General features: G+C 41.4%; 1 protein-coding gene across 1 annotated transcript in view; it reads right to left on the bottom strand.

The window, feature by feature from the left end:
- The window catches only part of ARID1B (AT-rich interaction domain 1B), a 416,979-nt gene that overhangs the window by 33,782 nt on the left and 357,023 nt on the right, over positions 1-26,174 (bottom strand). Inside the window, exons 14-16 of the mRNA XM_061130238.1 lie at positions 9,168-9,313; positions 2,862-2,971; positions 2,002-2,160 (exon numbers count right to left, since the gene is read on the bottom strand). Coding sequence (XP_060986221.1) covers positions 2,002-2,160; positions 2,862-2,971; positions 9,168-9,313 — 415 coding nt within the window. The remainder of the gene's footprint in view (positions 1-2,001; positions 2,161-2,861; positions 2,972-9,167; positions 9,314-26,174) is intronic.

Here is a 26,174-nt window from a genome sequence, read left to right as displayed (position 1 = left end):
AGTGGTTATTTACAGGGAGCGACAATGTATGTAGAACTATATAGAAAAAAAGAGGACAGTAATATGTGATTTTAAGTATGATTATGTTACAGTTAGAAAATGAAATCAATAATTCAGTTTGTTTTTCTTTCTCATATTTAAGTAGAAGGAAGGGTTTTGATAATAGTTTCCTACGTACTTACTGGATACAGGTAACGTGACAAAAACTTAAAATATAACAAAGAGCTCAATCATTTTTTACTATCCAGAAATCAGCAAGATGGAAATTTTAAACATGTAGTATGGGTCTATTAGAAGTCTTTAAGAAAAATGTTTTTTTTTCCTCCACTCACGTTTTATTGGTCATCTCTTATTTTCTAACATCAGTTCCCTACCCAACTTGAAATCCCTTCCTCTCTGAATTTCTCCCCTCTTCCCATTAGCAGACTTAATGCTAAATTCCTGTCCATTTTATCTTAAGGTTTTAAAGATATTTTCAACCTCCGAAATTTTCCCCTCTGAGCCAATAAACAAATGTTTTTGAAAAGTTATACATGGGATTCTATTTGTTGACTTGAGAATATCACTGATTCAAAAATGTTTTTTCTTTAATGAAAAGAAAAATCAGAATAGATTATGGGACAACCCCCCTCCCCATGTTGGCTGCCTTCTGAGACTCAAAGCAAGTAACACAAAGATATCAGAATTAAGGAGCTGTACTCTCTCTTTCATTAGTTCTGCATAACCCATACTAGAAGCATTTTTTCATTTCATCTTGGTTGTTGAAAAAGCGAAACACATGTCTAGAGAAGAGCTAACAGTGAATATTGCCCTTTCTTCCCCTGAAAAGGAAAATGCTGGTTATAGTAGAGCTCCACATGAATTTTACAAACATTTACTGGAACTACCAAATCTTCAAACCTTCAGCTCTATCTGTTTAAACCAGTGAATGGATAATTAATAGCAGCCTCCTTGTGGGGTTTTGACTAGATTGCCAGATTCTGCAGTTAGAGTCTTCTTCCCTCCAACTTGCTTTTCCTGAGCTGTGCTCTTCAATACATTGTCTTAGAAAAATTAGCGTATTAATTAAGCCTTCTTGGCAAGTAATTGCATGTTCAGTTTTTTTTTTTTTAAAGATCTTTTGATTCCCTATATGAATGTAAAATAAAGGTTACTACAGTGCCATTCTTCTTCTTCTTTAATGGCACAGAATTAATTTCTTTAGTAGGAAAATAAAAGCCTAGCTCTACAGACAGAAGAATACTAAGGCAAAAAAAATTCCCTTATATATACATTTCCACTTTTTAAAAATATCATATAAAATCAACAATTTTAACATTCTCAGCATGCTTGCACAGGATGTAATTTTTCTATCTCAAATGATTCTAATGTAGGCACACATTAATCTATGAGTAGCGTTCCAAATATTCACATACGCTAACATTTCTACAAATTTTCTGTTATTTTCTGACAAATAAATTGAAACAAAGTAGGGCTATAACATGCTGAACTGTGCCCAGAGTGTAGTACTTATATTTTCAAGATATAGGTAGTTTTGACATAAGATGTTTTAGACACAATAGCCCTTGAAAGATTTAATCCAAAGGCCAAACTTATCATTTACTCCATGGCTGCTATTAGTTACCATGTAAATGGACAGTTAACTCATTTTAAAGATCTTCCAGAAGCGCACAATGGGTTAGACATTTAAACAAAGTCACTGTGTGAAGGAGTTTGGGCCCAGTAGCACAATCACATGCTTCTTAGAGATGCTTCTTTATATCAGTGGTTTCATTATCAGAAATCAACTTACGTTATGATGCATACAAACTTTATTCATTTTGTTACTAGTATAATTACGAAGAAAATCCTTTCATGGATAAATTATGAAGAAAAAGTCTTATAAAACAAATTAATAAGCAAGCATTAAAGTAGAATTAATTATCAAAAAAACCCCCAAAAACCAAAAAAAACAAAACAAAAAAAAAACCAACCAAAAAACAAAAAACCAGAGCCACTTACAGGGCTTGATGGAGTCTTTGGCCAGCCTGGGCTGCTAATGCTATCACTTTCATCTCCATGAAATGAGGAGATGCTAGCAGAGCTGGGGGACATTGGGGAAGGGACTGGCAGGTTGCCGGGGGTTGGGGGCTGAGAAATACCCTGAGAGCTGTAGCTATCCTGTGGTAGAGGAATAAAAAAAAAAAAAAAAAATGACAAAGGTAGGGCAAACTTTATTTAAAATAACAAAAAGCACATCCAGTTTAACAGACTAATTTTTATATATAAGATATATATATAAAGACATGTACAAACAAACACACAAAACCACACACATATAAAGGTATTAAAACAACATTCTTAATTAGTATAACTTGGTAAGTTTGCTGGATGCTGGATAAGACCACTAAGCCACCATGCTTATTCAAGCTTACATGGAATGCTAAGCATGGGTTACCCCTTATGAAAGAAAGAAAGGGAAAAAAAAAAAAAAAAGCTGTTCACCTTATTTATCAAATAAGGCAGGAAAGCAAAATATTAAGTATGCTGTTGTTGCTGAGGCGGCCAAAACAGGAAGCTATAAACTGAAGGCAGAGAAAATGGCTGCAAGTATCAAAACCAGGCAAGACCCCTTCCTTCTCCCCACCCCCAGGCACTTCTCTGGGTGGGTCCTGTCCCTCCGCCCCCTCCCTCGCCCAGTTAAATGCCGTAAGAACTAGTAACTTTCAGATCCACGCCATGAGGGGGTGGGGAAAGAAGACTGCAAACAAGACTGTCGCACAAGATGGAGGCATGCAGAAGAGAAGAAACCAAACGAAAAAAGAGCACACGGCAGCTTCAGCGAGCAGGCCCCACACCACGTGCAGAGGAGGGAGGAGTACCTTCGACTTGCCCTCCGGCTGTGCACTGCCTTCTTCTTTACCGTCGGCTTTGAGAGGCAGGGGCAGTTTGGATTCACTAGGAGACATCATATCTGCAAGACCCATAGATGCTAATCGAAAACAGGAGAGAGAGTTTAGGATTATACGTGTGACTTGTCAGGCTGTGCTCACTAACACAAGCTACTGAGTGATGGGGCACCCAAATTTCCCTCCAAGGAAGGAAAGAAAAAAAAGGAGAAAGAAACTGTAACTCAGAGAATGCTAATTTCTGCAATCTAAGTAGCAAGGGATTCTTGCAATCCTTTTTTATCTTGAGGTGGAGAAAAGCAATCATTTTAACTCAAGACCTAAGCCATCGAAAGTCAACTATTATCAATATTATGTTTTCAAAATTATTATGGTTTTAATCATGGACGTGCAAACAGAAATATGCTCAACAACCAAATTGCTAATTAGGTGTTGGAAGCAAAGGCTGGGTGTGTGTATTTTCAGTGGCTGAGTGGAGGATTTACTGCTTTCTTAACTTCCTAAATTCACACAATCCATAGTTTGTAAAATCACTTACCACTTAATACTATTTCACTCAAAAGTCACATCTATTACATATGGCCTAGGCTACAAGGACGGAAGACGGTTTTAACAGATGATTTCAAAAGCAATCATTGAAAGTCATTTGTGAAGGAGAGGATTTCTAATTACTTTGCAATGGGGCTGGTTTCCTTTCATTCTGGGGCAGGATGTACACGGATCAGTCCTCAGCTACAGTTCAAAAGCCCAGGTCAGACACCCACACCAGCTCAAGTCAACCCTGCGATCCCAGGCAAGACTCATCTTCTAGCTCCTGGCTCAGAAATTCAGTCAGATTCATTTAGGCTATAGAATGAAAGGTTCCCAAAGGTCAACTGATTTACCTGCAATACTGGTAGCATTTTTAACTTAAAAATACAGGTTCAGCTTTCTTTTTAAAGGAAGAACAAGGCTAGAATAGGGAATCAGTGTAGCTATCCAGGGCTTAACTGCTGAATTTCTATAGAACCCCACTGTGCAAACCATCTGCCCGGCACTGGGCTGTGAGTGCCACACCACCCAGCTGTGTGAAGAGGCAGAGTGAGGAGAGGTGGAAGGAGAAAGTGAGAGGGGAGAGAATTGCGAGCCTTATAAATGAGTGAAAACCAGAAAACATTCCCATTTCAAAAGAAAATAAAACTCGAGGTTTTATGAACAGGACCCATTTCACATTCTGAGAATCAAAGTGCTGGCTCAACCACCACCATGCACATGCAGCATAATGTGCCAAAAAACGAAAAAAAGCTTAAAAAAAAAAAGGCTCCAAAGATTGCCCACTACAAAATGATTATTGCACATATTCATGTATTACTATGTTTTAGAAAATAATTAGTTTTAATTACAGCAGTGAGAGAGTGAGCAGGGCTCTGGCGAATTAGCTGGCAAGCTTGGTGGTGTTAATTTGCTAATATCGTTAGCATCACTGCAGGTTGAGACCAGAGGTCCTGCCAAAAAAGCCTACCCGGCCACGTGCCCGTGAGTTTACATCAGCACACTCAATGATGCACTCTGAAATGCCTGTATTTTCCATGGGCACCTTGGCTTGTTTTTCAAAGCCCATTTGCAGCCCAGTCAGCCCTTGAAGTCATCACCACACACACAAATCATAATTGGGATGTTTTTCTTTCTTTTTTCAAATTACTTTCAATACTTAGACTTTAAGAACTGAAACAAAAAGCTTTTTCAAGTGATGCAGCTGCAGAGAAAAATCTATTGGGATCAGCTAAAAATGCGGTTATTTTTGTGAATGTGTGAAACCTCAAAAAAGCAGCTGAGAGATATTACACCAAGAAGACAGCCTTGTGCAAAGTAGCGGATGGCTTTCCTGCAGCTTCACCTCTTGGGTCTACCAGGAACATCTTTACATGAAGAAACCCCCTTTTGAGAAGAAGAGAAGAGAAAAACAGAAAAAGCAGGGCAAATGTGGAAAGCAGGGCTTCTTTACCCAAGTCCACATGTCCTTGGCTAGCTATTCTGAGTGGGCTCAAAGGAACGATAATCACACAATTCCAGAGAAAAGTGGCAAGTCATGGGCATGGGGTTTCTGTTAAGTCCTGCTCCTTCTAAGATTATGACAGTTTGTCAGTATTTATAATAAATTACACATGAATATGAGTTTTGAAAAATAGGAATTAGTAATTTCTTAGTAGTTCCTTCTTCATGCATTAAATGTGTTAATGTACACAAAAGTAATTTTTTTTAACTGAAAGCATTAAGCCAATACTGAATTATGATAATTAATGACAATTTAGAGTGATTTAAAAATCACACTGTGATGAATATATAAGCATGTATAGGGGTTTGAAATTCCCCAAATTTCATTTTCTATCATATATTTTTAAACGGGCATTCAGGGTATGCAAACGTAAGTATTTTTAAAACTTTAGTTTGAGTGAAACGTAAGCACAGAACATAGAGGAACAGCTCTGCTGTGTGCTCCCGCCTTGCGTGTCACGCGCTCAGCTGTGTCTGCCTCTTTACGGCTCCTCTGTCCATGGAATTCTCCAGGCAATAACACTGGCCTGGGCTGCCATTTCCTCCTCCAGGGTATCTTCCCTGGCCTAGGGATCAAACCTGCGTCTCCTGTGTTTTATTTTACCAAATGGATCATAAGGTCTTTCCTTACTGTGGCTTTTACTGTTCCTTTTGTTAAAAAGTTTATTTTTGACTTGTTACCAGAATTCTCAGTGAATCATTGCAAACAGTCATATGTCTCCCAGGGCACTATTTTTTTCTCCTTTTCCAGAAGAAAAAGACCCCCAATATTATAAGGATGTGTTAAGTCAAAGCACTGTTCCTCCTACTGACATCAGTAATCCCATATGTAAAGTTCAGACATGAAACGGGGCAGTAAAGAACCTGTGACTATAGAGAAAGCTGTGTGGGTACTGCATATACATCTCAAGCACTAGCCTCTGGCTTTACCATTGGCATGTAAGAGAAGAATGAGCTCTTAAAGTAAGTGTGGGTCAAGGTCCTAAGGCAGCTATCCCACCCTGGATTTAATATATTCAACAAGAACATAAAAAACATATGGTGTGAGTAAAAGTGAACTTAAACATTCATTCCTACCCTTCCAGCTTCCTTGACTTAGTCTCCCTTCACAGCTACAAAATTATTCCCAGAAGATGGTAAAACTGGACCAGAAACACACTAACAGTTCTTTTTCTTTTCACGGCAAATAAAATACTTTGTAAAATGTTTAACTCCTTGTTTTTGAAAACACAAAAGGGTCTATCTGAGTGTATACACTTGCAGATATTCACCATTTTTATATGTAGCAAATATATAGAGAATATAGTTAACACATACAAAGGGCATGAGAAAAGCTCAGGACAAACACTTCTGTCTGGCTGGGTCAGCAGAGCTTTGAAACAATCCCCTGAAACTTCCCTATGCTGACCTGCCTCCAAGGGGGCGGTGCCTGGCCACAGTGCATTTACTCTCATTTACTCTCTCTCAGGTTATTCGGATGGAAATGTGCTAAGACTCTGCAGTGACTTCTGCTGAGGTGAACTTAGACTCACAGATGGTAGATATATTTTCTAAAATTTAGATATCTTCTTTAAGGTGATGGTTTACATGTAGATAATTATATGACTAATGATATTATAAAATGAAACACGAATAAGTACAATGTAACCAACAGCACCAGTATTATATAAGGGTATATTTAATAGGTTAAACTTGATTTGCAGTTTTTCCCATAGTAATACATAATTCTAATCTTTTAGTTCAAATATATATTTTAAAACTGCTTCTTTAGAGGGAAGCAAGCCCTCTGCTCGCCATCCCACTTCTCCCCGCATCTGATGGGAGGAGAGAATTGCCACATTCACAGTCACACTGACTCCATTTAAATAAGCACTTGCTCACTGACGCTTGTAACAATTTGTCACACTACACAGGAGAACTTGTTTTTTGGTCTAGCACACTGTCTACAGGACAACAGTCTGAATTCAGCAAAGAACATGCTGGAATGCCGGTTGCATGAGCTGCTAACTGAGGTTTCTAAAACACCACTGGCCATCATTTGTATTATCTGTACTGTATCCAAAAAGTGTCCATGGTTGGAGAAAATGTTTTGCTGTTATTACTGGTAATTTATCTCCATGGGCCCAAACCAGAAAGACTGAGGTGGTGATGATCCAAGCCATTTCTGGCCCACCTCTCAGTTCAGTCACTCAGTCGTGTCCAACTCTTGGCGACCCCATGGACAAGTCTAGACAAGCACAAATCTAGACAAGTCAAGTGTACACCTTCAGACCACAACTCCTGTCAGGAGCTGCACTGTAATTGTGGGCTCCTCTGTCATTCCCAAGTCCCTCAGAGACTGTAAGGCAGTTAAGCAGATTCACCTGTATCCATCAACAGACACACAGTAAATGCTAAATCATCAATATTCCTTGGATATACTGGATGATTACTTTTATCAGGTAGCACTTGACTTAATAAAGCTGAAATCAAATCATATAAATGGGTAGAGGAAAATTTGATAAATGCTTAAATTATTAAAAATTCAATATTTCAAAATGCACAATGCAATAAAAATATACTACTACTGGCCCATACAAAAGACCATGAGGATAAATGGCCTTTCACTGAACATTTCCTCTGTACGAAATAACAAATAGCTGAATTATCTGAATAATAATAATAATAAAAAGAAACCCTCTCTGTGAATCTCCATTAAATTGGTTACTACTCAGGAATACATAAATCTTCTTAGGCAGGGCATCTATTTGTTGTTGGTTATTTTTGTGGCTCTAGGTCCAAAGGAAAAAAGGGAAAAATGAGTGCTGCTAATAGTGGGGAAAATTTATTGTGCAGTTTCAATTCTCTAAAGTAATTTTATTTCAGCAAGCCAGACAAAACACATAATGTCATAACCCAAATACACCATTACCTGGGACGGTGCTGGGAAGGAAAGGGAAAGCTTCTAGCTCAAGCTTTTCACCTTTCATCTTAAATGTGAGAACATCCACCTCGCCGGGATGAATGACTGCTTAACATCAGGAAGGGCTATTTATTTATTTGAAAAGTTTAATTTTCACCAATAGTTTCCATTTTTTCCTCTTCCGTAAACTTTTAAGGAGAAGTGATCAGGAATGGCACTATTAAATTAGGCCCTAGAAACCAACAAATGCTAGACACTCAGTGGGATGCAAGCCCAGTCTCTAGCCGTCTGTCCTTCCTGATCAAGAGACAACAGCTCCTGGGGCGGCCTTTCAAAGATGGAGAGGTCAGAAAGGTGGCGGAAGGCAGAGGAAATGAAAAAAGGTTAATAAGTGGGAGCCCAGCTTCTGACTCCACGAGGTTTTCCTAACACATCATAAAGCACTGCAGGACACACAGTTGGCTACGCAAAGCTCCAGATTAACTACAGGGGGGAATCCTACCCAAAACGTAGGTGTCAGAAAAAGTTAACAGGTCAAGTGAAATACGTCAGCATTATCTCATTTAAAGAGCAGTGCTCATCATCCCTGGATACTTAGGTGGATTTTAAGGAGGTGGTTCAAGACCTAAGGGGTCTAAGAATGTGGAACATGTGCACAGTTTTAGACATTCTTGTTACTTCCATAAATTGCTAGAACACTCTTAGTCCACTAATCAGATGAGATTCGCTAAGAATGCAATTATTGAGATCATGGAGTATTCTGAAAAAATTAAGTGTCATGAAAAATTTAAAACAAATTGTTAAAAAATGCATGATTTCTCAACAGAGACAGTCTACAAATAGCACTTTTTAACAACAACTATTTTCATGCATACATTTAAAGGTGAGTTTCCCTAAATGGGAAAAAAAAAAAAAAAGAACAAAACCCTCTTTCAAATACCACCTTGTCCTACCCTTCAATCATTTCCTTTGAGATATGAATTTTAATGCTTATCTCTACCACCAGCAAACAGAGACTACAGACTTTGTCATGGGATCTTCCAATAATGTCCAAAGATAAAGAGAGCTTAGTGTATGTAAATACTTTGCAAGCAATCTCCAATGACACTTGAAATATATCCACATATCACACAAACACAGAATGAATAAAATAATTTACATAAAATGTAATGTTCCTAAGACTTAATAGATGGAGCAAGTAACCAAGAGAAGCAGTATTTCCCCCCTTTCCACCAAATGATCTGACTGCTCAGGTTGCTTCTACACTCTCAGTGGTGCAAACCAACGAGGAGAAGAGGGGATGGGGAGGGCAGCCCTCGGAAGCAGGGAGCTGCCAAGGTTACCTGTTGAGCTGTTCACCATATTGGGCGTCATGCTGTAGGGGGGCGCCTGGGTGTTCATCAGCCCAGAGCTGTTGTTCATGGGCTGGCTGTAGGGCGAGCTGGAAGCCATGAGTCCACTCTGATTCATGCCGGGAAAGCCGCCTTGCCTACATGAAGAGAAAGCACATGCATCCGTATACTGACCACGCACAGGAGCCACAGCTTACCCGGCAGTCATTTCTCACCGTGGCAGCCATTATGTAAGGGGTGGGGCCGTTATTTTTCTTCTTCCCTTAAAACAATTTATTTCCTGAAGCAAAAGGCTGAACTCTACTGCTAAGTAATTATTTAATGCACTATGTAAAAATTCCAAATAATATAAGTTCCACAAATAATCTTGTCAGGTGTTCCAGGTTCTAATTTATAGAGAGGAATATGAACAGGAAAGGGGGAACTTGAAATAAGAACAGGAATTACAAAAGCAAGCAAAATTAATTTCTAACATTTAAAAAGATTTGACTCTTCATTAACATGACTGAATACCCTTGCATCAAAAACCAAAAGTCAAGAAATAAAAAGCAGATGGGCAGTGTGAAAATGTTGTTTAAAAATTTTTTTCTTTGACCTAAATTTTCTGATATAATGAATACTGGAGAAAGAAATTCCAAAACTCCCTTTAACATTGTGCAATTAGGTACTATTAAAAACACATCAAAAAAAAAAACCACATCAATTTCCCTAAGTTAAAATTACACAGTAAACATCAGACTTCTACTTCTTTTTGTAGAACTTCAAGATTGCCAGGAGAAATAGCAACAACCTCAGATATGCAGATGATACCACTCTAATGCAGAAAGTGAAGAGGAACTAAAGAGCCTCTTGATGAGGGTGAAAGAGGAGAGGCAAAAAGCTGGCTTAAAACTCAACATTCAAAAACTAAGATCACGGCATCTGGTCCTATAATGGGTTTGAAAAAGTGGAAGCAGTGACAGATTTTATTTTCGTGGACTTCAGAATCACTGCAGATGGTGACTGCAGCCCTAATATTAAAAGACCCTTGCTCTTTGCAAGGAAAGTTATGACTAACCTAGACAGAGTGTTAAAAAGCAGAGACATCACTATGCCAACAAAGGTCTGTCTGTATAGTCAAAGCTATAGTTTTTCCAGTAGTCATGAAGGGATGTGAGAGTTGGACCATAAAGAAGGCTGAGTGCTGAAGAACTGATGCTATTGAATTGTGGCGCTGGAGAAGACCCTTGAGAGTCCCTTGGACTGCAGGAAGATCAAACGAGTCACTCCTAAAGGAAATCAGCCTTGAATATTTATTGGAAGGACTGAAGCTGAAGCTCCAATACTCTGTTCACCTGAGGCAAAGAGCTGACTCACTGGAAAAGACCCTGATGCAGGGAAAGACTGAAGGCAGGAGGAGGACACAGCAACCGAGGATGAGATGGTTGGATGGCATCAATGACTCAGTGGACCTGGGTTTGACCAAACTCTAGGAGATAGTGAAGGACAGGAAAGCCTGGTGTGCTGCAGAGTCCATGGGGCTGCAAAGAGTTAAACATGACATGTTGTGACTGAACAACAACAAAGGAGTTTTTATACTGGAGACAAGTGACCCAAGAGGCTCCCAGTCAACCCTCCCCCCACTGTTGTGCAGACTCATTTTTATAGTGACTTACTTTTGTGCCTATGCTCTGAGAAAGACAAATTTCTCTTAAATCCTGCAAAGAGGAAAAGGGTAGTCTTTGAACTGAAGGAGACAACTGTCACACAATGTCACTCCTCTAACTGCTGGTAATGAGACAGGGAAAGGTAGGGGGAGAGGTCTGAACAGCACGGTGGTTTAATTTTCCCGGGAAAATTATGATACAGAAAGAAAGATAATGGCAATACTGGAAAATCTTGCAAAGACTCCACTGTTGGTAGTCAAGCTTTTCTTATGTAAATAGTACACTTAAAAAAAAAACTTATCAAAGTTTTGGCTACTAACATTTACTCTTAGGAGTAAAGCTGATAGAAGAGCTAAAAATGAAGAGAGTGAAAAAGCTGGCTTAAAACTTAACATTCAAAAAAACGAAGATCATGGCATCTGGTCCCATCACTTCATGGCAAATAGATGGGGAAACAATGGAAACAGTGACAGATTTTATTTTCTTGGGCTCCAAAATCACTGCAGATGGTGACTACAGGCATGAAATTAAAAGACGCTTGCTCCTTGGAAGAAAAGTTATGACCAACCTAGACAACATATTAAAAAGCACAGACATTACTTTGCCGACAAAGGCCCATACAGTCAAAGCTATGGTTTCTCCAGTAGTCATGCAAGGATGTGAGAGTTGGACCATAAAGAAAGTGGAGCACCAAAGAATTGATGCTTCTGAACTATGGTGTTGGAGAAGACTCTTGAAAGTCCCTTGGACTGCAAGGAGATCCAACCAGTCCATCCTAAAGGAAATCAGTCCTGAATATTCATTGGAAGGACTGATGTTGAAGCTCCAACACTTTGGCCACCTGATGCGAAGAACTGACTTATTTGAAAAGACCCTGATGCTGGGACAGATTGAAGGTGGGAGGGGAAGGGCACGAGAGGATGAGATGGTTGGATGGAGTCACTGACTCGATTGACATGAGTTTGAGCAAGCTCTGGGAGTTGGTGATGGACAGGGAGGTCTGGTGTGCTGCAGTCTATGGTGTCGCAAAGAGTTGGACATGACTGAGCGACTGAACTGAACTGAAAAATGCAGACACCTGGCTTATCTGTTCCAAATTATGATTACAACCCCCTCCACCTCCATTAAACTGTCATTTAGTGGTTCTTAATGCATAACAGTTAAAAAAAAAAATTAAGAGATTACTTAAGAAATTAACATAGGTCATTAAAAAATACTATTCTTTAAGTGCAGCTATTTTCAGTGGATTCAACTTTCTGCTTGGTAGAAGTTCAAACTTGGTCTAGCTGAATATTCCAAGTATCAAGGGTTTGAGTGGTTTTTTCTTTCTTTTAAATATTTTATCAACCATTCAGAGAAATTCTACACAAACTAACACTTATGATGGTTTGGAAGGAATATCCTAGATGGCTGAAAGGCTAATGTGAGTGTGGCTCCGGGAGGAAGGAGTGTTATTTCTGCCTTGAACTCTCAGCTCACCTAAGTCCCCCTCTGGGTAACTGAGGATGGTAGGGATTAGACTGCAGGTCATTATAATGTGTCTAAGATCACCCAGTGGTTTCCGATTCATCTCTAAGTCATCAAATACTTATAAATACACTGCTCAGAAGCTATGAACATATCCCAATATGGTCAGGGTTTTAAACATCAACAATGTAGACTACTGGCATTAACTTTAGGATCTTTGGTTCTCTTCTAAGGTGTTTTGTTTCAACATGACAATTTAGCATTTATGCAACTGTTTCACAAGAAAACAAGTAGCACCTATCAGGATCATTCTCTCTTAGCTGATAAACCAGATGAAGAGCATCCTTGACTTATGAACAGGCTGTGTTTTCTGGAGACTACTTCCAACTCAGTGACTGCTTTCAAGTTTCAGCCAACTTCAAAATACAGGTTTAGGGGTCACCTCTACAAAGGCCCTCCTTATTCCCTGATCTGGAAGCTCTGCCTTCTCCAGACTCTGTGCCTTTTTTTATAGCTTTATAGCTTCTGCACTTTCCTTTGTATATTAACATAATTTAGGTTCACGTCTTGGCTCTTCTAATGTATGCCTTTTGAGAAGTACAAATGAGCACATCACAGCTACTAAAAAGTATTTGTTAAATGAATGAATTGATAGAAAATGTTTATCATTGTGAATGGGCATTTGGATAGATGACCACCTTTTCAAGCTTCCACCAAATTCAGTTTCACATTTGGTGAAACTAACATGTGTATGAAACTCACAGTTCCTTAAGCACACTTGTTTACAACTGAGGTGGAAAAAAAAGAATCAGAGTATAAAATCCACCAGGCAGATGGTTAAATTAAGTAACCTCAAAGGCCCAATTCTATTATTTCTCCCCCAAGTCTGCATCTTCAACCACCATAAGATGATGAAAGTGCACATAACAGGTTTTAAAAATAACAAAAAGTTTAAGATTTAAAGGTCCGTGCAGTGGATGTCAGCTGCTGGTTACAATGGTCCTCGATGAAACTATGCCTCTGGCTTTAAAAGTCAGACTGAAAAGCCAGGGCTCTTGACTCTGTCACTAGTGACACTATCCACTGTCGCTGGGATCCAGGAGGAAAGCTCTGAGCCCAGTGTTACACATGAACATGGAGGAACTGATAATGATGATAAATATTAGTAATTTATTAAGTACTGACAAATATGCCCAACATGATTTCTAGGTACTTTATACATGGAATTTTTTAAGTTCCTGGAGGAAAGGAGGTAGCATTATGGTCACAAACAGAGCAAGAAAATAAGGATCAGAGAGATTAAACAACTTGCCTGAAGACACACAGCTAGTAAGTGGCAGAAGGAGAAGTCCCTAAGCCTGCTCACAGACCAGTATACTATATATCGTCTCTCAGGTCCCCCCGGCACAGCAGACCCTCCATGGCACAAGGCAGCCTGCCATGTCCCTTCCTTGTGTCTACCACACTTCTGTTTTGTTGGATTGTTGCTGTTGTTATTCAGTTGCTCAGTAGTGTCCAACTCTTTGCGACCCCATGGACTTGTAGAACTCCAGGCTTCCTTGTCCTTCCTTCACTATCTCCTGGAGTTTGCTCAAACTCATGTCCATTGAGTTGGTGATGTCATTTAACCATCTCATCCTCCGCTGCCCTCTTCTGTTGTAGGAAGGGACAAACCAGAGCGGTGCTTTTCTCTGGGTTCCTGGAGGGCTCACTCAGTGAGGTGGACACAGTGAGAGGTGGTGGAAGTGGACAGATCAACCCCTGGACACTGACCTCGAGGAAGGCGCTTATCCTGGGGGCTATAGGCCTCCTGGGTGGTATCCAAGCAGGAAGAAGCTGAGAAGGAAACGAGCCCTCCCAGGAGATCAGGGCATTCGTGCTCACGAGCACACACTTGGCCACCTGTCTAAGTGGGGGAGACAGCCAGTCTGTCATCATCACAGAAGAAACCCTATTCATGACTGCTCTGGAAACCACTGCCAAGACTATTGGTAATTTTGAACAAGCAAAATGGGCTTTATACTGAAAAAGAGCTTTCAATGGCCTCTGTTGAATTTTGGAAATGGAGACAATTTGTTTTTTGGAAGGAAACAGAAGATGGTAGCCTCTCTGATTAGGCTGAGTGCTCCAACTACTGTGGAGCCTCCGACAAGAGCATTTCCAGGGCTCATGACAGAAAGCTGACGCAGCTGAGCAGATGACCGCTCCCAGGACCACATGCAGTGCTCATGGACTTCCAGCTCTTTCTGACACTGCAACATGTGGAGTGCTCCGAACAGAATCAGGAGCGCAAAACAGTCACCAGACAGTTCCTTTTTTCTAAAGGAAACAAGAGCAACAAAACAAAAATAGCCGCAAATACAAATTCACATAAGGGAAACATTTTTAACATAGAATGCTGCCCAAATGAACAGCAAAGGGGCCCACCTTGATCTTCGGGTCTGTGAACTGCTGGGCTGCGGTTTCTAGCAGGTCTATGGGCTCAGATGGTTTTTATCATGAATGATGTGCTCCTGATGCCACAGATCCCTTACCCACAACGGCTATGGCAATGGAGGCCCAGTAACGTCTGAGGGGGGTGGGCTGATAAACACCTGAAAATAACTTTTTGTTGCTGTTATGCTGCTGAGGCGGCTACTGGACTGCGTCCTGTGAAAATGACTGTTGATGGCTCCACAAACCACAAGGCACTTACTACACGGTCTTGTGCTGGCTGGGCCAGGGTACAACCTGGCATGACCCCCCAGTCTGGAAGTGTTGAGATGTGATGTGCAGGGCTGTCATTTAGAAGTGTAGACTCACAGAATGAACCAAAGGAACTTTAATCAGTCTTCAGCTGGGACTAGACCTAGGTGTCTAAGATCTGTCATTCCATGACAAGAAGGAGGTCATCACAACAAGAATAATTGAATAATTCAGATGCAGAGCCTGCCCGTTTACACTTCCATCCAGCACTGTTCCTCCCTGTTCCTCAGTCTACACACACACCAGCAGGTTTTCACAGATCCTCCTTTTATTCATGTGGCAGATTTCTCAGACAAGACACATAAATCTGCCAATAATGGGCTGGCTCTGTGGGAAAAATCCCGGAAGCAAACACAGATTTTTAAAGTGACCATTTCCAATGGTTCACTGTGAAAACAGAAAGGAGAACACAGCTTCCCACCACAGTCTGAATTTAGCAGGTGAAATATAAGTATGAAATCCAATAAAGAGTAACCACACATTTCTAAATATTGTGTTTTAAAGTCAACTACAATAAAATGTAAAGTAAAATAAAGTCTGTAGATGATTCTGGTGTGTTAAAAGAATATTTAGGTCATATTGTTTTAGCATTCCCTACTATTCTTTTAACAGGGATAGACTGGAGCATGTAAAATGTTCATTTTGAGAATGAACTGATTTCTGATACAGCTCTTTGGAGAAGAGTAGGGGCAGACAGAGGGTCTCCTTTGTAGCTCAGTTGGTAAAGAATCTGCCTGCAGTGCAGGAGACCTGGGTTCGATTCCTGGGTCAGGAAGATTCCCCTGGAGAAGGAAATGGCAACCCACTCCAGTATTCTTGCCTGGAGAATCCCATGGACAGAGGAGCCTGGTGGGCTGTAATCCATGGGGTAGCAAGAGTTGCACATGACTTAGCGACTAAACCACCAGGGGCAGACAGAAGAAATATGTTGGAAACAGACACCATGTGAGTGAAGTCACTTTATAAAGCCCCAGTGGCAAAGACACATGGAGGGAAGCTCCACTCTGAAGAGTTCCAGTACTGGAGACATCATTCCTGAGTTATGCTCAAAAAGAGCATGCTTTACTGGAGAACGGCATGACCACCAAACACACGTATCTCCAAACTGTCACTATGGAGATAGTTTAAGTTACGAAGCCAGAAACACAGTTTAAGTTATAAAGCCAGAAAAGATTGCTTACTGACAAATTAAATGAGACTTTCACTGAAATTTAGGGCACTTTCTCACTTAAAACCCAAAGCTATCAGAACCAGGAACCTGAAACTCTGAAAAGCTCAATTTAAGCAGTTTATTCTTGGAGAGCTCCCATCGCATACACAACATCACACAGGATGCCCTATTTCAACTGTTTTATAAACAAAAATTTTGCACGTATGTATCCAGATCACTGGTGAAACAGACTTGCAACCTAAGTTACACAGCAGCTCATCCAAAGCAATACCAAGAGGGACACATCGAGTCAAGATTAGAGTAAGTCCTTTACATACGAACCTTCAAGTTGCAAAGTATCAAAGATGTGAACATGTGTGTCATCAACATAAGGCATGAGCGAAACTGCAGCTTGGACTTACAAACTTACTTTGTGGATTTATGAACCAACTGGACTTATGAACACCCTCTTGGAATGAAAGCTGTTTATATGTAGTGGACTTACTGTATTCTAAATCTAATATCTTTAGAGTGAAAATCACTAGCTCTGCCCCCAAAACAACACAATCAGAAGGAAAGCAAAAGCTGTCTGAGCTGTAGCCCACTTTTGGTGTGGCTAATCCATGAATGCACCTGTCATAACAAACACAACTACAGTTCTAGGGGTGAAATCATGTTATAATCTCAACAAGCCAGTTGCTCTGGCTAGACGACAACCCTGTGAAGGTAAAGTGGCACCGACACCATTAAACCTGAGACAAAGAACAAATGCGAGTGCCAATGACTTAAAAAACTGTAGGCTCCTGGGAAGATGCACAGCCACATGCTACTTTTAATAAAACTCGCACCCTCTTCACTCAGGAAGACATGCTATCAATACAATAACAAAATTAATCAGAAATGCCCTCTTGACAGTTAAGAGTCACGTGTTCACAATGGGTGTGGGAGGGGGAGGGAGGAAGGAGCACACCGGGGGCCTGGACAAAGGCCAACAGAAGTCAGGCACCAGAGCCGGGAGTGGCCCACGGCAAGCACACTGGGTGGATCACGGGGAAGGGCGAGCACTGGGGATGCTTATGCGGATGCAAACAGTTTCACTGAGAGGTGAAGGAGAAAGGTGGGGAAGGCAGGAGGAGCGCCTTAGGCATCGACAGGCCCACCTGAGAAGGTCAGGGCGTGTCCCCTGAGGAAGGGATCTCCTCAGGTGAGATCTGAGGGACAGAATGGGACTTAATCAGGTGAGGGGAGGAGAGGAGAGAAAAGAGATGAGGAGGAGGGAAGGGCCAGGTCACACGAGGCTTTGGTTCTGTGAGGTTCTGCCTGTACCCTCAGAGGAGCTGACAGAGGTGAGGGGTTTTAAATGGGAGAAATGGCAGCAAAGGTATGTGTATTTCAAAGGCGCGGTCCTCTGTGGGCACACCTGAGGCAGGAGGTGTGAACACAGGGCAACAGGGTGGCGTGGAGCCGGGCTGAGTGGGGACCAACGGGAGGCTGAGCGCTACCTTACAGGTAACCTGGCAGCACCTGGTGATGAGTCAGACACTGGGGGGAAAGAAACGTGGGGTCTGAGCTGCCAGAGGCAACGGCCAAAAGGCAGCTGGAGACACAAGTCTGAAGTCTGGTGAGTCCCTTCATATATTCATCCTTCCTCCCTAGGCAGGGATGCCTTTTACAAGGCTTCTTGATCTGTCGTCTAAGGTCTTCCCCTTGTTGTGAACATGATTCTCTTTCCAAGGCAGCCTGTTCCCTTAGAGAGAATGGAAATGGGTATGATGCCAGCAACAAACTGGTTAGAGCAACAGTTGTCAGTCATTTCCCAGCTATGAATTAATAAACCCCCAAACCCTTTGGTAATGGATACATTTAAGTTCTTTTCCTTTAAGGGTGGGCAAAGAGGAGTGTAATAACACTTGACATCTCTATGAAGAAGGCCCTCTCAGTAGAGGGGGTGATGACTGTTAGCCTGTTCTCCAGAACCGTGTTTTGTGAGTGCACGTTTGCAGGTAACTCTTCTGAGTGGAATTTCTCCTATGCAGGTCTCTACCGTGGGCTTGTGTAACATGGTGGTGCCCACAGGGCCTGCCTGTGCGGGAGGCGTTCCTGCTGCTTGTCTCCCTGTCTCCTTCACCCCGCATCTCAGTGAGGTTGTTACGGCCAAGCACGGAGGGACCCTGCACATGCCATCCTGAACTGCCTAAAAGCCCACATCAGAAAGCTGGTTTCCTTTTTTGTTAACTGCTCCGTGCAGACTTCTCAGAGGGCTCTAACCTGTTATCAGTCCTGCTCCTGGCACTCAATCGAAAATGCCACCAGTTGTGCAATTTTGAGATTTCGTACTTCCTTTTTGCCTCAGTGCAGGTAACTGGTTTCAGTTGTTCCCAAAGCCGCTGACTGGTCTTCACCTTGTTTCACAGAGCAGCCAGGAGAACAAACAGAGCTCTAGGTTCTGAAGCGAGAGACTTCCTCATTGGGGTGCGAAGAAAATGCAAAAACTCTCTGGCTGCCTGAAGTCTGGTAATTGATAACTAAGAATGTTCTCTTCATCTCAAAGTTGATTTTGGTTTGTTCAGCCCACTCTTCTGTTATTACGAAATGTTTACTGGCAATCATACAAAAATGACTAAAAGTCTCCCTTTTGAAGATGCTACCTTCAGAGATTTTGACATCAATGTTCTCTCAAGTGCAAGTGTGAGAGGTGGACTATAAAGAAAGCTGAGCGCCGAAGAATTGATGCTTTTGAACTGTAGTATTGGAGGAGACTCTTGAGAGTCCCTTGGACTGCAAGGAGATCCAACCAGCCCATTCTAAAGGAAATCAGTTCCGGATATTCATTGCAAGGACTGATGCCGAAGCTGAAACTCCAATACTTTTGCCACCTGATGCGAAGAACTGACTCATCTGAAAAGACCCTGATGCTGGGAAAGATTGAAGGTGGGAGGAGAAGTGATGACAGAGGATGAGATGGTTGGATGGCATCACCAACTCAATGGATTTGAGTTTGAGTAAGCTCTGGGAGTTGGTGATGGATAGGGTGGCCTGACACGCTGCAGTCCATGGGGTCGCAAAGAGTCGGACACGACTGAGCGACTGAACTGAAGTGCAGGGTGTTAAGAAAGCCACAGGGGCAGCACTGGGCCCCAAACCTGTCTTTCCTGGGGCAAGAGGTGATCCCAGACCGTTGTGGATGCTGGCACCTGTGGCTTCCGACCAGCCTCTAGCAAGACATAACTAGTGCACAGTTCCCTTGTCTGGTAAAAATGGGATCTGTTGAACCTTGTGAAAGAAAAAATGAGTTGCCTCCAATGTCCCCCATAGAAAAAAGTGCCCCGTTCTAACTGCATGATATTCAAGATCTTTGTTTTAAGAAAGTTGATCTTGAGATCATAATACCACTCAAGATCTCCAATGACTTATAAAGGGGACTATTCTTTTTCAGTGACAGGAGTTCCCAGCCTCATACCAAGACACCCCCTGCATGTGTACAAGCCATAAGGGAGAGAGAGCTGACTCAGGAATAGGTCTCCTTGGAGGTACGGGCACCTTGTACACAGGGAGCAAACCAGCACGACAGGCAATGAGGAGCCAATTAGTAGCTGGAAACGAGCTGACCCGTGCACTGTTTTGGAGGGGACAACCAAGAGGGCACAGATCTCATGCATATTCAGACTTTTTAGATCCTAACAGACCATTCTTAAGACTTCTTACACCCTAGTGAGCCATTCTTAGACTTCTTACACCCTAGTGAGCCATTCTTAGACTTCTTAGACTCTAGTGGACCAGTCTGTTGGCTGAAAAATAAACAGAATTTGAGTCCTGAGATCCGCATTTCATGTGCTTACCACAGCAACACTCTAAAACCCTCTAGTGAGGAATGCACTTGTCCAGGGCTGCAGTGTCAGGAAGCATATCAATACTACAAAGTTAGTTAATTTGTTTTGGTGAAACACTATTCAAAATTAGGGTAAAAATGTGGCAGGAAAGGCCTAACAGCTGAGCAAAACTATAGTTCTTTATGTCTGTCCCAGCTGCTCAAAGCAGCAGGAGGGGCAGGATCCAGCAAGTTCTTCCTGGTAGGTTTTTAACAGTCAAAACCATTCCACTAAGAGTTAACAAGGGACAAAATCTTATGTTGCTCAGTCTTATCTGACTCTTTGTGACTCCATCAACTGTACTCTGCCAGGCTCCTTTCGCGCATGGAATTTTTCAGGCAAGACTACTGCAGTGGGCTGCCATTCATATTCCAGGAGATCTTCCCAATCCAGGGATTGAACCCGCATCTCTTGCATCTCCTGCATTGGGAGGTAGATTCTTTACTAATGGCACCACCTTACAGTTGGGTATTTTAATCTATGCAATGGAAATGGAGCTCAAAATAAGAATGAAGGTCAAGATCAGGACAGCTGCAGGGAGTTGCTCCCACAGCCTCACTGCTACCAGCTGAGAGGTCCTCTGAGCTGTCAAAGAATCCAGCGTCCTCTCCACCCATGATCTTCACACGGTCACCAGCGACACCTCCCCTGCCCCAGACTGGATCACATCTTCTTCACCACTTATAAACTCTTCCTGTTGCCTTCAGTTCAAAGCTCTGTTGAGGTTATGAGATTTCAGGCTGGGAACCACTTGACACTTCTGGGTTTCAGCCTGAGAGCCCTGCAGGTTGGGGCTGAGGCCAGCAGTACTACCTGACATATTCGTGATCGCTCAACAGCCACACTTGAACAACTCTGAACAGCTGGGACTGACTGGGCTACATTGCTGATTTTTTCATGGGTGGACTGCAATGCTGATTCCAGATATGCTAATCTGTTTGTCCGGTGTAAGTATGTGGTATGTGGAGGCAGAGATGTCACGAGGCCCATGAGGTCAGACATGAAGACAAGTGGCCTGGACGAGTGAAAAGGGGCATGCACTCCACCGATGGGAGACCCACCTGGTTAATAAGAGCCCCAACCCAATACACATGTCACTGTGAGCTCTCTTAGACTGTAAGGATGGCACCCTCTAAGAGGCCCTGTAAGAGGTTCAAACTGGGACATGGATGGGAGACCTCCTGAGAAGGCAGGTCTAGGTATGGAGGGGGGCTTGGAATATCACAGAGTATCAGGAAGATACTGTTACGTGAGAGGATACTCAGAGGTAGAAAATGAGACAAAAGATCGCCTAAGCCTGAGTTAAGGTATCAGGTCTATTTAAACATCAGTCTCTCCTAATTCTACCCAGTGTCCCCAGCCCTGGTCCAGTGTTGTCTTCAGCCAGTGTCTACCAGGTACAAAGCACAGGTCACCTGAGCTCGGGCTTGTCCTGCCTCCTCCCTCCGTGTTTTTCATTAGGGCTCTTCAGCTGCAGGAATCCCTAACGCAGGCCCCAGAACTGGGCTGGTCCCCACACCAGGATCCCCCAGTTTATAACAATAAACACAGGCTCATGAGCCTCACCTGGTGTGAGGCTGGGGTGAGGGTGTGTGTGTTTATTTAAAAATCTCTCTAGATAATATCCAGTCATTTAAGGAACTTCACAGACTCTAGTCCATTAAAAGGTTTGCTGTACATTTCATACTTTGATTCCCTGGATCTCATTAAACTTTAAAAAACAATTTCTCCTGGTCTTTTAAAAACTATGTTTTACTAATTTTTTTTTTAATTTGAAGACTAATAAATGTGGTTAATGGCTGCCATAGTAATTTTGAAACTGAAAGATTTGTTTGAAATCATAATCTTAAAATATCAACATAATAATATTCATTCAAATTCTGAATTTAAAAAAAAAAGCTATAAATGAAAGCATAATGTTTAGATGTTAAAGCAAAGGCTTATATTTAATTGCAAAAATTAAAACTCTATTTAAGTCTTTGAAATCTTTTTGCTTTGTCTTTCAATAACATGGCTTTTCAAATCATAGCTATTATTTTAAAACCTAATTGGCCAAAATCCAAAGGGTTAAATTCTTAGTTAACACAAATCACTCAGACCTCTTCAAGCCCAATATAGCTGAGGCCTGACACACATACGTTTCTTCTCCTTCTCTTTGACACATTAATGCACCATCTCCATTACTATGTTTCCACATCAGTGGCTCCTTGCCCATCAGCAGAACTGCGTCATACTGGCTTCAAGGAAATAATAGAGAAAAAGTGCCTTGCTGGCAAATAGCAACAGGGAAAATGAATTATAAATACACCTCACTAAAGAACAGTTGCTGGAAGGTGTGTGCAGGTGTGTGTGTGCACATGCACATAAGACAGACATAAGCGCCTACGGAGGCCCACGAGGACACACCAACCCACCTGGGTGTGTGTGTGCTGTTTCCAAGCAGAGAAACCATTGCTGAGACTCTCACAGAATAGTCAGCCATGTCAATACCAAGAGTTAGGTTGCTACTGACCCAGCTACCAAGACTTCATGAAATTTATTCACCTTGTTAAAGAGTGGCTAAGACTGAAAAACAGTATTAATTAAAATCTCTAATCTCCTACTTTACTAAAAACAAAAACATTTAAATTTCAGTTATCTGATCTTTCAGTATGACTTAAGAAAGAATTAAAATGTAGGTCTCCAGACTCAGGGTTGTGATATTCAGAATAATAATTCCTTCTAGACAGGAGAAATGAGACTTCAAAATGGCTCATTTTTGCTCCTTTAAAAAAAAACAGAAAAAAAAAAAACTAAGCAGTCTGAGAGTTTTCCTCCATCTGATATTCAGTTAGTCCACTGGGGAGTTTCTCAGGGACAGAAAAGGATGACAGATATGGCTTGTAACAGCATCACGAAAATGTATGCATTTGTAAAAATGCCAACTTCTGTTTCTATTCTTGCACGGCTCAGAATTCTTACTTCAACAGCTACACTCCAGTCTCAAGAATAAATGCAAAATGTTACAGCGTAATTGGCAGGCAATCAAAGGGTGAAAAGGATAGAAATTCAAGCCCAACTGTGTGCCACCAAGTAAACTGTCACTCCATCTCAGGAGGTGTGTGGCTCCAGAAACAAACTCCCTGTGATGCGCAGCGAGTCTGCGTGGGGAGCAGAACACCGCCTTCCTTCCAGCTGCAACAGAGCCTCCAGTGAAGACGAGTAGTCCAGACCTCAGCACATAAAGTTGGGTCGCCAGTAAGACACTGATGAATATTTGCTTTCTAATAGTAGATTTGCCTCTGGATATGACAGGGAACTAAAATTAAGAGAACTTTTTCTTTTTTTTTTAAAAGAAAAGCTAAAGAGACAGCACTAAGTAGCAGGAAGAGCAATAGGTCCAGGAGACCGGCCCTGGGGTCTGCTTTGCCCCTCCTGTAACTAACTAAATAACCGTGGGCAGTAATGTTGTAGGTCTTGGTTTCCTTCATCATAAAACTGAGGGGTACAGATTGGATGACATCTAAAGTCCTTCCAGCTCTAAAATTCTATTATTGTACAAGTGGAACTCTACATCCTCTTTGAACCGATTCTGATGAAAACATTACTAAAGTTCTGTGCCAGGACTTTGACACAAACCATCTCAAGCCACTAGAGACTTGATTAACGTTGAGCTACAGGAGGTGCTCGGGCTGGCTGACTTCAAGGAATCAAAATCTACCATGGCCTAAAGATCTAGGGCTTGCCAGGCCTTCTGTAAATTCACTGAAGTCATGCATATTCTTTGGAGCTCATTTCTAAGAAAAAAAAAAAAAAAAATCTGGGTAATGCAGAAATATCCAAATCCACAGATCAGCTGTACTGAGCAAAAATGTCAGTTGCTGGACAATACCAGGTGGGTGGCACCTAGAATGAATGAATGAATGAATGAAAGCAAAACACACTAAATGACTGAGGAAAATTGATTTCACATGTGTGTATATGTGTGTTAAGCATAGAGGTCAATCATTCAACAAATATGAAGGACTATGTTACAGCTTGGGATTCATGGAAATGCTTCTTTAGAAGCAGTAAGTCAATATCTTTCCTAAACTGCTGGCCAACTTTGGCTCGCCTGCGCTTCGACAATGTCTCAGAATTCTTCCAAAGTGATGCTACACACTGCCGTCAGAATTGGACTGAATATGAACGTCATCTGCCAGCTCTGACTAGGCTTTTAGTATGACAACTCATGTTTCCCACTCTCTGCTTCTCATGGCTTCAAAAGAACAAAACATTATCTAGAAATGTTTTAAAACTGAATACGGCAAGGCATCTTCTGAGTAAAAAGAATATCAAGTATGTATGGGGGGCTACCCTGGACAGATATTACATACAAACTGTTCATTTCAATTTACTGGCTAGTATTATGCAGCTAACCTAGTAACTGAACAGTAGGATTCATAACATTCTATTATAAATTGTCTGAAATCAAAATGAGGGAGTCCCTCACTCAACAGGTGACAAAAATTGATTCATCCACGTTCCTTAAATACTCAAGGCAGCAGTTTCATGCTCAGTGTCACCCTTAAAGAAGGAATTAGCAAAACTAGTTAAATCTGTTTTGTTTTTTCTCTAAACTATCTTACATCCAACTAGTTGAGAAACTCTGAAGCATAACTGCCATAATCCTTCATTTTTGCAGTTAGCTTTCTGTCTCTAAATGTACACGCACACACACACCCATACACACTCTCTCTCTCACATGCTCACTCCCTCCCTTCATCTCAAATCTGTCTTTCTCAGATTCCCTCATAGGCTTTAGGCCCTTCAGGATTCTGACTTGAGAAAGACATCATCATAACAAATTCTGAATACTGTGTTTTTGAAAGGTTTGAGCTACTTCTTCCCTAAAAACTGCCATTTAGTGAACTGCCTTTTCAAGTTGCCAACCTAACTTTAACCTCACAGAGCTATCCATGAGGAGAGAAAACAAAAGCAAAAACACAATTTGCTGCGAGGAGCTGTTAGGTAAAGCAAAAACGATGCTGAAAATCAAATTTCCTAACCGCCAGCACTGAAACATGTACTACACATGTTTTCTCACATTCAAGCTTCTGCTATAAAAAAAGGGGGTGGGGCACAACAGGTTATATATACTGCAAAGGAAGGGAGATTTAAAATAGAAATAAAACTTTCTTTCTTTTTCAGAAAGAATAGTGTAAACACAAACGGCAAAACTCAGAGCTAACAGGAATGGGGCTGCAAAGATGAGCCTTTGCCAAGTGGGTTTCATATGATTTACGGACTCACGCCAACATCTTTCTTTTCCTTATTTTTAATTAAGGAGGAGGTGCTGTATTCTGAGGAAGCTATCTGGATGCTGCTGGCTGAAATGCAGATCTGATCTTCTCGTGCTGGTTGGCGAACATTGATTTTCTGCCCCAGTGGAAGAGATTTTACTCTGATGCATGCCATTTAAATTCATTTTACACAGCTGCTTAATGTGGCTTGGCAAGGCCCAGCCAAACTAGCTTTGTGGGTCTAAATAGGACTCCTGAGTTGGTAAAGGACAGAGCCTATGGATTAGCAGCTGATGATAAATGCTTTTCTCCCTTCTTATCTTCCTACCAACTCAGGAAGTGACCTTGAATGTAGCACGAGAAAGTAAAAAAGATGAAAGGCAATTTCTCCAAAATAAGTGTGTTTACCTCATTCCATACTTATTTCAATTTTAGGATTATGTTTACAGAATTCTTTATTTGTTGGGACAATTAGGACTATGTTTACAGGATTTAGAACTCTCAAATGGCAAAATCATCATTTGCACTTGCTGCCTAACTACATGTACAGGATATAGAGCTATTAAAAAGCTGTGTCACACATTCGTAACGAGTAGTGAAAACACAATTCTGTAAGTTCAGTCTTTAAACAAAGTTAGTTGATTGTTCCCTGTTTCTTACTTTACAAAACTGTTATATCTTTCTGCTGAAACTAGCTCCTGAACACAATTCAATCTACAGGAGATAATCTCATCATTACTATATGTTAAATAAGATCACCAACAGTATTTTTGCTTAAACACTCAGTATACTTCAAGATTATTTACTAACCTAAAGACAGTGACAGCCTGATATTACAGTTTTGTAGTAGGAAAGAAGAG

This window comes from Dama dama, chromosome 26 (assembly GCF_033118175.1).
Source record: "Dama dama isolate Ldn47 chromosome 26, ASM3311817v1, whole genome shotgun sequence".
In the NCBI taxonomy this organism is placed as follows: domain Eukaryota; kingdom Metazoa; phylum Chordata; class Mammalia; order Artiodactyla; family Cervidae; genus Dama; species Dama dama.
Note: the sequence above shows the minus strand (reverse complement) of the source record. Positions and strands in the feature narration are given on the sequence as shown.